Source organism: Melanostigma gelatinosum (genome assembly GCF_949748355.1).
Source record: "Melanostigma gelatinosum genome assembly, chromosome: 21".
Lineage (NCBI taxonomy): Eukaryota > Metazoa > Chordata > Actinopteri > Perciformes > Zoarcidae > Melanostigma > Melanostigma gelatinosum.
Window position 1 is genome coordinate 6,664,294 of NC_136654.1, and position 11,564 is coordinate 6,675,857.

Consider the following 11,564-nt stretch of genomic DNA (forward strand, 5'->3'; position numbering starts at 1 on the left):
TTGAAGAGATGCAGGTCAGGCTCATGCTGAGAAGAGTGAAAAATAAACTGCTTTCAAGCAGTCCAGATTACAGGGGGGGGGGGGAGGAAGAATGAAGCCTTGGAGGAAAAAAACAGTCAGTAAAGGGGAATATGATCTTCCTGTCTCCTGAAACAAGATAATGTGACTCTGATCCCTTTGTTTGAGTTGGGGAGATGGGTGGCTATTGAATAGCTGCATCTTCAGCGACTCTTTGAGACATTCAGGTGTCTCACACGGAAGAGTGAGGCCAACAGGCAGCGAGGCGAAGAGTTCCCTTTGGGTCATCTTGGAAACAGAGCCCGCCATAAATCACAGTGAAGGTCAAAGCACTTAAGGGCTGACAGCAGAGAGCATAGAGGATCAAAACACCTCTGAGGTGTGAACAAATAGAGCAGGGTTGCTCCTCCCTCGCCTCCTCTCTCCTATTTTTTCAGGCACCAGACTCACGTCCTAGTTTTTACTTTTTATGTGTCACGTCTTGTCGCAAGGGGGTGGCCTTGTTTTTTCACTGTTCTCAAATGTATCTTGGTGCATTTGTGTCCTTAGCTGCTCTAGTGGAGGGATATTAACGCAGGGCCTCAAGCTTTGGTCTCTTAAAGTTCTTGGACTTCTATGCTGTTCGCGAACCACATGCTAGATTCAACATGTATTTCAACCCGCTCTGTTTTTAGAGAAGGCTTACATCTACAACAGTTCGGAAAGAAACAAGAAAAACTGTTTTTGTGTTCTTCAAATGATGCTGCAACTATACCCCAGCCCTCGCACCTCCAGGCATTATGGGGCGACTGTGGCTGAGTGGAGCGCAGGGCCATCTTTCAATCAGAGGATCGGCGGTTCAGGCTCCACTAGTCGCATGTCGATGTGTCCTTGAGCAAGACACTCAACCCCACAATTGCTCCCGTAGCTCCCGTGGCCTACGGTATGATGGAATCTGAATTGTAAGTCGCTTTGGATAAAAGCGTCTGCTAAATGACTGTAATGCAATGCATTAGTATGACCCTCCACAGCAGCAAGTAGACCATCTCATAGGTCTGTCTTCCATCTGCCTCTTCCAGTCTCACCTAGCTCCCCAAAGATAGAACAGCAAAGTCATTTCACATCGTGTGTTTCCAATCCAAAAACAGGAAAAAAACTATTTACAACCACATCACCGTGAATCATACAGTCCTTACCTTCTCCACTGACTCAAAATGCTCCCATTTTATTCTGTTCTCATGACATTGTATTCCCAACATGTGACGGCAAGGACAAATGTAAATGCAATTGAGAGTTAGCATCACTTTCATACATCTCAGGAGTAAAAAACAAACGCCAGAAATAATTGTAAAGGTGTTTTTGAAAGAGTAACAGAAAGCACACAATAAATGCTCCAGATATAAAATCACTCACATTATTACTGTCCTTGTTACAACTGTGTCTGTTATTTACAAAATCCATGCAACAATGTAGCTAAAAAGTCGTTCATTGCTTGTTTTGGACGTACACTTCCTTCTGCACTTCATTTCCCACAATACCATGGGGCTTTATGCTCAGTCGATGACGCTAAAAACATGCGCGCTTAACCTTGTGGCTCTGGAGAATATTATCAAACCACATTTTGGAAACAGGGTTAGAACCACGTTTTTTAAGCTATAAATGAGCAGATATATTTTACCAGTCTCTTTTTTTGGAGCAGTGTTTGGAGCTGCTGCTTTACTGAAGTGAGTAGAGATAAGCCCACTGCATCGTGATGCAACTGTGCATTTTACACTTGTCTGTGTCACTTTTGCCGCTTATACGTGTAACGCTACGCTGCTAGCGTTACGTTCAGACGGGCCTTAATGTGACGTGTGTGTTGGTTGAAAGGTAGCCTAGTTATGGCAAGTTGTTAAGTAAGTAACGTTAGTGTTGAGCTTCGTTCTCATAGTGAGGAGACAGGACTTAACTACTAACGCACTGTGTTACAAAGGCAGCATTTATAACGTTATTGAATAGATTGTAAAGGTGACATATACTAACTAAGGCCCTTATTACATCAGTTCATACATATAATAATCATATATATATTTTATTTATTTATTTAAAATAATAAGATGGCACTGAACTTTAATTCTTCTCATAGGAACCATGTGACTGGAGGCCGGTGTCCCAGTAAGGCCACCATCACTGGAAAGACTGTGGTTATAACAGGAGCCAACACGGGCATCGGGAAGGAGACTGCCAAAGAACTGGCCAAGAGAGGTGCGGAGAAAATAAATGATAAAATCTTTAGCGGTTCTTCTGCTCTCAATGACACACTCCTTTCCCCCATTTCGGCATCTTTCAGGGGGTCGGATCATTATGGGATGTCGGGACATGGAGAAGTGCGAGGCGGCTGCAAAGGAAATAAGAGGGAAGACCCTGAATCCTCACGTTTACGCCTGTCACCTCGACCTGGCCTCCGTGAAATCCATTCGAGAGTTTGCAGAGAGAATCAAACGAGGTGATAAAACAAAGCGTGTCGCTCTGTCACTTCTCCAGTTATGTGTTCAGTTATTGAAACAAAGCACACCCAGTAACGGCTTCTTAAATAACAAGTCCATTGTCTTGTAGAGGAGCGGCGTGTGGATGTTCTCGTAAACAATGCTGGAGTCATGAGATGTCCGGCAGGGAAGACAGAAGATGGCTTCGACATGCAGTTTGGAGTTAACCACTTAGGTACCGACTGAACAAACAGGCAAACGGAGACAGACGGGGGTGTCTGGTTTTTCTCAACTCTTTGTGAGAAAATGTATCTAAACTGTATTTTAATTCTAAGCAAGCCTCGCTCTCTCCATCCCTATACCTGACCCCGGTCGTTTCTGTCTTCCTCCAGGCCACTTCTTGTTGACCAACCTGCTGCTGGATAAGTTGAAGGAGTCCGCCCCCAGCAGAGTGATCAACATGGCCTCGCTCGCCCACATTGTTGGAAAGATTGACTTCGAGGACTTAAACTGGGAGAAGAAGAAGTTTGATACCAAGCAGGCGTACTGTCAGAGCAAGCTTGCCAATGTTCTGTTCACCAGAGAGCTCGCCAAGCGATTACAAGGCAAGTCTACGGGCTGATGCATATGTGGGCTTGTGTGGGAGGGAGTACGGCCTATGTTCTTGTTTGTAATTGGCCAGTGGATATGTATTTTTAAACAGTGTGTGTGTGTGTGTGTGTGTGTGTAACAGGCACAGGAGTCACAGTGAATGCTGCGCACCCAGGCGTTGTTGCCACGGATCTCGGGAGGCACACGGGTCTGCACCAATCACAGTTCTCCAGCTCTGTGCTCAGTGAGTATCCGGCTTTCTTATTGGATTCTGAATTTAGAGAAACCAATAAATGCTGATACCCAATGCACATGGAACAATTAGCTCGGGCTGTATGAGCTCTGCTACATGGCATCGGTGTACTCAGTGAGTTTTCTATTCTCATCTACTTGGTCTGTGAAAATATAAAACATAAACTGACCGTATTTCTGTTTATAAAAAGTTTCCTATTTGAATTCATTATAAAGTGTCTACATCACATCAACTAAGATTATATTACAGTTCAAATAAAACCTCTGAAGTCAAAGTACACCAGTGCTTCCAACATTGTTGCTGATACACGCTCTCGTTACTTTTTCAGTGATTACACTTTTTTTTTTTTATAGTGCAATCAGTTTGTTTTTTAAATAGAAGCACTCAAAGGTAATACAAATCCTCACCACAGGACAACCGTGTACGTTATTGAGATCATTTAAAAGATGATACAAATCCACAGAGCAACGTGTGCCAGATTTGGATATGAACAAACATAATTGTTGCACATTAATGTCAGCGTTTCATGTCGTCATTGGCCAACAACATGAATCCAGTAAGTTCCGGGATTGTTACTCGACATTGGCCATTAAATCTAATAAAGGATAGGATCTGAAAGATGGTTTAAAACATGGTATTCCTGCTGAGTTTAAACCAACACCCCCCCCCCCCCCCCCGACAGGTCCCTTTTTCTCCATGTTGGTAAAGAGCCCAGAGCTGGGGGCCCAGCCCAGCGTCTACCTGGCAGTGTCCGAGGAGATGGAAGGGGTGACGGGGAGGTACTACGACGTGATGACAGAAAAGGAACCGGCGCCCCAAGCCCTGGATGACGAGGCAGCTCGCAGGCTGTGGGAGGTCAGCGGCAGGCTGGTGGGTCTGGAGGAGAAAGGACAATCCGACAAGTCAAAGCCAGCAACAGAAGTCCAGAGCAAAGCTGCACAGACTGTCCAAGAGCAGAGACACAGTCCAGGACCAGCTGTGGGGCTGTAGGCCTGCTCTGGCCTCTGGGCCGGCAGAGGATAATGGACCTTTATTGCTTAAGCTGTGTCTGGCTCATGAAACAATTAACTGTCTGAGTCATTTAGTCTGGTTGTCTGAATAAAGACAGTCTTTTGTACATGCCTTGATGTTGCTGCATCAGGGTTCTTTAAAACATGTTCAACAAGCACCCTTTGACAAAGGACTCTTTTCTTGAAAAAGCGAGACTTTGTATCATTTTAAACACTTGTTTCTAGCAAATGACAACACACTCACTTCAACACACTCGGGGGTTTTGCTGCTACAGCCTCACTTTGTCTGGTGTTACCAGCAGCTTATGGTGGCCAATGTTAGCTAACGTTCACAACCTTTTAATGGATATTGCTGCGTAACTACAGGAGGCTTATCAGTGCAGATGTAGCCTCACGTTAGTGAGTCGCTTTGTTTGTTTTGTTGACTTCATGACTCTTCTCCTCTTATGCTACTGTTGAACACGGTTTTAGCCTTTACCAGTAAATAAGTTACTTTAATCTTTCCTGAAGTTGTTTTTTATTAATTCAAAAACCAATGGGAAGATGGTATAAACAGTGCTGCAAAAAAGAAATAAACCAGTTCAATAAAATCTCAAGTAAAGAGGTAAAAATTAAACGCCAAAGTAGTTTACAGTGTGTACTAAAACTGGAAGGGGCTTTGGAGAAACATCTAATCTGGGGCAAAAACAGAAAGGAGAGGAGGATTACCCTAAAAGCCACTGAAATCTTAAAATCCCCACCATAAAACAAGCTTTTAGCTTTTTAAAATCTAAATCAAAATCTCTTGAGCCATTGTTTTTATGCCTGCTGGAACATTTCACAGACAGGATTTAACTTTATCCACACAGACTCCAGGAACACAAGTGAATCAAGTTTCAGTGATTTAAACCATATACGTTTATTTATTGTAGATATTATTTGCAGAGAGGCATTCTCTTGTATGTTTACTCTTCGGTATATATTGAGAGTACTGCCAATAGTTTTATCAGTGGATTAAAGCAGACGATACAAATGGCGCCATCTGGCTGTTGGCATTAAATTACAGACTCGTATTATATTTTTGACGTTTTTCGTACAGATCACGTGTACATAACGGCTGACCATTCATCCCGATTTGTTTCAAGTTTGTGAATGTTTTTTTCATCTTGGAAGCCTTTTTATTTAGTTTCAAAGAACTTGGTCAGAAAGTCAGTTTGGTAATCCATCATGGAAACATTATCTGCTTTTCAAAATAAATGATTTGTATTGATGTTGCATGGTAATTCAGTGCAGTACAACTACTCCTACATAAATGATATAACGTTCACCATGAAAACAAGACAATGCAAGTTCATTGTCATCATGAAGTGGGTGATTTGGAATACTATATCATACTAGAATAATAGAAGCTAATATTAAGAAGGTAGACAAACGCATCCCAAACATAATTTATATAAGTATATATAAGTATATATAGCTATACTTTGAAACAGGTCAGAACACTGGAAGGTCATCTGAGGTAAACCCACGGTTAAAACCTTCTGTGGTGTAAAAAGCGTCCACTATCATCTCCTCGAATCTTCTACTGTTCTGCTTTTGCCGTTTACTCCGGCCTCTTGAAAAACAAATCAAGTTACTGAAGCACTCATCTTGCAATTCTGATACTCTCAGACCTCTCAGTGCACGATGGACGGCTATCCATCACAACAGCATATGAGGGATCCATTGCACAGGGCTCTTCCCAACAGTAAATCCCAGAGTACAGATCAATAAGGGCCACTCTCAGACTAATGCACACTGATCAGCATCAGTCCTGAAACCGTAAACCACGGATCGTTCATTTCAGTGTTGGTTTACCGGTGGACTCCCTCGCTGGTGCCATCCTAGAGGATGCTGTTATTGTAGATGAGCAACAGACTCACTGGGTTCTCCTTTGCTCTCCAGATTGTCAAAGACCGTTACAGCCTCTCTAGCAAGATGCTTTCTGATATAGTTTGAATCAAATCAATCCTGACCTCTAAAGTCCAGTGCTCACAGTATTTTATTTTTATTTGTATTATTTTTTATTTATTTTAGTTGTTTTTAAACCCCAATTCATGCATATACTTTCTGCAATAACACATTCTGTATTCAATAAACGAGAATAAGGTAGGATTGCAAGATATTTGTGCTCTTGAACGCACCTCGACCGGACTTCATTGCCCACAATGCATCGCTCAAGGATGGCGAAAAAGTTAGCGTCCAAGGTACAAATAGTTCCTGCTGGAAAGACACAAGTAGCGGGTTGAGGCACAAATGTGAAGTGGCCTTTCCGAGTTAGTGAGTTAGTTGCTTCGCGTGGAAGTCGTGTTTCGTCCAAGAGGAGCTGGACGAGAGAACTCGTGTTACTCAGGAGGTAACGTGACAGTGGCTAACTGTCGTTAACATACATGTCAACTGAACTTCACTCCGCAATCCTGAGAGTTAAAGACAAACCTGACAACAAGCATTAGCTTCACCAAACTGCTGCAGGGCACCATTGCATCTTAAAGTGTTTCTGTTATTTTGCGCACCGCCTGCATTCACAGACCATGTAATTTACTGCAGTGTGATTATGGTAATGACACTTTGATTGCATCTAATTAACGCGCATTATTCATCAGCATGGCAGAGCCACAGGGAAAAGGAGAGCTGCTGCCCGAAGATGTTGGCACCGATGACTGCCTGGCTTCATACACACACATCTACAGTCCAGATCTGCTAAAGTACGTATGGAAACTTTTAAATGTAGTTCCCATTGCCTGGTGTAATTTTTAGAGTGAGGGGGAAAAAGTGTTGTTGATATGCTTGCTACTGCAATCACCACAGTAAGTGACCTTTTGAGGGTCTGCACTTTATTTTTCAGGGATCAGGTTGCTTTTATTACAGGTGGTGGATCTGGCATTGGACTCCGGATAGCCGAAATCTTCATGAGGTGAGGGGATTAACCTGCTTGTTTCTCCACAGCATGCCCAGATCTTGCAGTAATATACCATATTTAGTCAAACTTTACTCCTTACATTATTGCTGCATGTATAGTACAACAATATATGCGTGTAGAGTCAAAACTCTGTCACCAGTATGTCATCACTAGTACTCTTAAAACACTCAAATGTGTGAGCGAGATGTATGTAGGTGCACTTTAAACCTTCTGGTTTTGTTATCTGACGGTCAGACTTCCATCATTTCGCTTCCGTGACAAAGTTTAAATAGTTCAATAATTGACTCGTGTGGCACAAGTGGATGATTTCTTTTCTTTTTTTCTATCGAAATCAGCAGCACACACTGTTATTGCATCTGTTGTCCTGGCTGTCCCCAACATGAAGCTACTGCTCTTGAGTTGAACATTCATGTTCTAATCAACACAATCCAGCATTTGGTCATTACTATTGTTATTGGGGGCGATCGTGGCTCAGTGGTAGAGCGTCAATCGGAGGATCGGTGGTTCGATCCCCGGCTCCGCTAGTCGATGTGTCCTTGGGCAAGACACTTGACTCCAAAATTGCTCCCTCAAGCTGTGCATGCGGTGTATGAATGGGTGTGAATGGTTAAATAGAGTCCTGATGGGCCGGTGGCACGCTGCATGGTGTAGTGTTACAGCTCTTTACATGGTCAGAAGACTATCACTCTACAGGTACAGTCCATTTAACATTTCTTATATTTCTTTCTTTTCCTTCAGGCATGGCTGCGACACAGTGATTGCAAGCAGGAACTTGGACAAGCTCAAAGAGGTGATTCTTCTTAAATCATTTCCACAATCCTAAAATGATATCCCTTACACCTGGATATAGATATTAATGTATTGGCCTTAATGTCTGCCTAGGCAGCTAAAAAGCTGTCTGCGGCGTCCGGACGCCGCTGCCTCCCCATGTGTCTGGATGTGAGGCAGCCTGAGAGCATCGCAGCTGCTGTGGACGAGACGCTGAAAGAGTTGGGACGCGTAGACATCCTCATTAACAGTATGTGACCTCTTTCTAACGAGCCCGACAAAAACGTGATTTTGTGCTGATGATCACTGTGTCTGTGGTGGGAGCACACATTCTCTCACCCTCACCCTCTTTTGTCAGTGTAAAATGCATCCTGCCAACATGAGTGCAAATACATTTTAAGGTGTCTGTAGCGTGAATATGCACACGTGTACTTTTGAACACAAGCTCAAGTGTGGAAGATTTTAGTTTAATCATCAACTTTCCTGATGCTGTGTCTGTCTTTATCGTCTATCTTTGCACCCTAGTCCCATCTACAAACTGTTAACGTCGCTACGTAACATCTGTACGTGTAACATCGTTAATGTATTTATAGCTTTTAATGGCTTCGGTTAAAGTCACGGTGGCTGTCGTTGACAGATGCTGCTGGAAACTTCCTCTGCCCAGCTACCTCGCTCTCCTTCAATGCCTTCAAGACGGTAATGGAGATCGACACCATGGGTACATTCAACACCAGCAAGGTGGTTTATGAGAAGTGGTTCCAGGTACAGTACCTTTCCTGTCTGCGTGACACAATAAGTCCCAGTTCCATGTGAAGGAGCTATATGTTGCGCTGAAATGACGACAATACAGTATTTTAGGGAACACAACTAGGTTATTAATCAATCATTTTCAATAAGATTCACTCTCTGCAGTTCACGCTGGTCACCACAAGAGGCCAGTAGAGAGCAGATATTACTGAATACCTCGTTTCTAAAGGGGACTTAAACTGCTGCTTCTGCACGATTAAGCAGATTTGATTTTTTTACCCATTTCATTTTTTTTGAGTCTTTCATCATTTGTGTATGCAGGCTCATGGTGGCAACATAGTAAACATCTCTGCAACACTTGGATACAGGGGACAGGGCCTCCAGGTGCATGCCGGCTCTGCTAAGGCTGCAAATGGTGAGAGCTTTCTTCCTGCTCTTGCAATTAAATATCAAAATTAGAATCGGTGACTCAGTGTTGCCTCTGCTGTCCCCAGATGCCATGACTAAGCACCTGGCTGTGGAGTGGGGGCCCAGTGGGGTGAGAGTCAACGCTGTGGCTCCAGGTCCTGTCTCTGGCACGGAGGGCTTCCGCAGACTGGGTAAAGATTCAACTAAATATTTGTTGTTGTTTGTATCTTTTATTATAAACAACGGTTTGATCTCTTTACAGTAAGAAACACACACACAACCCTCAGAAACAGGTGGGAGGTTGTCCAGAAACGTACCTTTTTTGGGCTATTGTTATTGTTATAAGTCACAATTTGTTACATGGCTTTCGCAATACTATTATTGTATCATTATGTACACTCTGTACTCTAAACTCAAAAAGCTCAACTAAAAAATAGCAATAAGCAAAGAAAAGGAAATCGAATGAATAAAAAGTTGATGTTGTTAGCTAATAGCAATTGCTAATCAGTTGACAATAACCACCTTTCCATAATTAATAGTGTTAAATAAAAAAGTTATGCTCCATTCAAAAGGACATATTTGGAACATGACGGGTGGAGCTGATGAAGCTTGTCTTCATTTGACGGCCCTGTAGGGGTCCGCCATAAAAAGTGTGACAGCACTGAGTTTCTTTGTACTTTGAATGCCTCAGGTGGTCCCAGAGGGGAGGCTGCTGGTGCGTTCCAGTCCATTCCTTTGCAGCGAGCCGGCAACAAGACTGAGATGGCCCACTGCACTCTTTTCTTGGCCAGCCGGGCCTCCTCCTATGTAACCGGAGCCATCCTGGTGGCGGACGGCGGATCGTGGCTGACCTCGGCCAACGACGTCTCCATGCTGCTGGGTATAGCCTCCTCTAAATCTGCTAAACTCTGAACAGGGGCTCTTTTGTCCTCCTCCTGACTCAGGTGTGTAGGGGGAGGGGCAGCTTGAGGCCCATGTCGAGAGACACTATGTGGTTGTGCTCTGTGTTGTGTTGTTTCTGGTTTTTAGAGAGTTAAAGTCAAATTGTTTAAATGACAGGAAAACAGTATAACCTCTATTAATTCACTTGTCTCTGATTTTCTTTCAGGTTATTGGTCATCTGAAAAGAAAATAGACAAGTAAATGCTGAAAACGAGTAATTTCGGCCATCTGTAGAACTGATCATGCTACATGTCCAGTGTTTGTGGTGTGTCTCACCCACTGCTGCTTCAAGAGTGTATTGCTAAGTGACAGGAGGAGTTGAACACGAACATACTGTATACCTACTGTATTATGTGTTTACAATCTGAGTAATAAATCAATTTATATAACAATTTGGGGATTTTTTTTACCCATTACACTGCTGTGTATTGTCATCATGCATTTCATGTAATGTGGTTTTTCAGTACCCCTGATTTATTAATAAAACTGTTTACTATTGCAAGTTGTGTTATTTTTGCTAATGCACATACAATTGTGTTTTAGGCTTAGAGGCTTAGATTGTACCTGTAGAGAGGAGACGACTGTTAGTAATGCAAATCCAGTAGATTTAGTTCGTGGTTCCCCACCTACCTAGGGGTTAGGACCCCACCACATCTGAGGGTTTTTTCCTTTTCTTGCGACTTATACTAATGTTGATTATGTTCTGAAGGATTAAATGAGATTCAGCATGCAAACCTGGAGAGAGACAGAAAAAAACCCCTCTGCAGGTCAGATGGGGGCGCCAAAACATTACAATTGCAACCATTCAACAGTCACTGTTTCATCAAAATAATACATCTGTCCACTTGAGATCTCCAACAATGTCATATTGGTTAATGTGTTGTTTTTATACATCAGCTGTGGAATAGTTCCGCTTAAAGAAACGGTCCCTTTATCTACTGCTGTAATGTCATCGAGCAGTTGAGAGCTCCTCTATCAGACCCTGAACTGTAACCTGTGTGAAGGGCTGCTTACTTAAAACATGTCTACATGAGTGCAGGACACTGTTTTGAATCCAACACCAACACTAGGACCGCTCGATAGCCGATCTGAAGCCCGATACTGCGGGGTGTTGTGTACGCTTGCGTGAAACGTCAGCGCTGTGTATGCGGCTGGAGGAGGAGGAGGAGGAGGATGGGACGCTGCTGATGCTGATGCTGATGCGAGAGCTTTCTGTAATCAACATAGGTGGACTGACTGCCAAATGATGGAGCTTGTTGCTCGTATTTCATCCCCCTGTTTCTTTCACCACTGGCTTCGAGGAGGGACGCTGTGACTGAAGTGTTTGTGAGACGAGGACGCTAGAAGAATCTGCAGCGGTTTCGTCTCGTCACTCGTGTGGCCTGTCTGCTGACGGACATACAGGTGGATTGTCGCTTTCAAAACGGCTTCGAAATGAAGACATA

At 43.3% G+C, this 11,564-nt stretch overlaps 2 protein-coding genes across 3 annotated transcripts; both read left to right on the forward strand.

Annotated features, from left to right (window-relative positions):
* Positions 1-1,593: 1,593 nt before the first annotated feature.
* Positions 1,594-4,554, forward strand: LOC306795029 (retinol dehydrogenase 13-like). Its single transcript, XM_079293357.1, has 7 exons — positions 1,594-1,721; positions 2,123-2,241; positions 2,327-2,482; positions 2,593-2,697; positions 2,855-3,067; positions 3,196-3,297; positions 3,989-4,554. Exons 1-7 carry the CDS (start codon positions 1,657-1,659, stop codon positions 4,294-4,296), a joined length of 1,068 nt encoding a protein of 355 aa, XP_079149483.1. The 5' UTR covers positions 1,594-1,656; the 3' UTR covers positions 4,297-4,554.
* A 1,974-nt stretch (positions 4,555-6,528) lies between these two features.
* Positions 6,529-10,617, forward strand: decr2 (2,4-dienoyl CoA reductase 2, peroxisomal). Of its 2 annotated transcripts, none has more exons than XM_079292784.1 (10): positions 6,529-6,690; positions 6,938-7,039; positions 7,180-7,248; positions 7,993-8,044; positions 8,137-8,272; positions 8,660-8,784; positions 9,091-9,184; positions 9,264-9,368; positions 9,869-10,121; positions 10,286-10,617. In XM_079292784.1, the coding sequence occupies exons 2-9, from the start codon at positions 6,939-6,941 to the stop codon at positions 10,087-10,089; spliced, it is 903 nt and encodes a 300-aa protein (XP_079148910.1). In that variant the 5' UTR covers positions 6,529-6,690; position 6,938; the 3' UTR covers positions 10,090-10,121; positions 10,286-10,617. The 2 variants fall into 2 exon arrangements, with proteins under 2 accessions (XP_079148910.1, XP_079148909.1); XM_079292783.1 differs by having other exon boundaries at positions 9,869-10,057.
* The last annotated feature ends 947 nt before the right edge of the window (positions 10,618-11,564 follow it).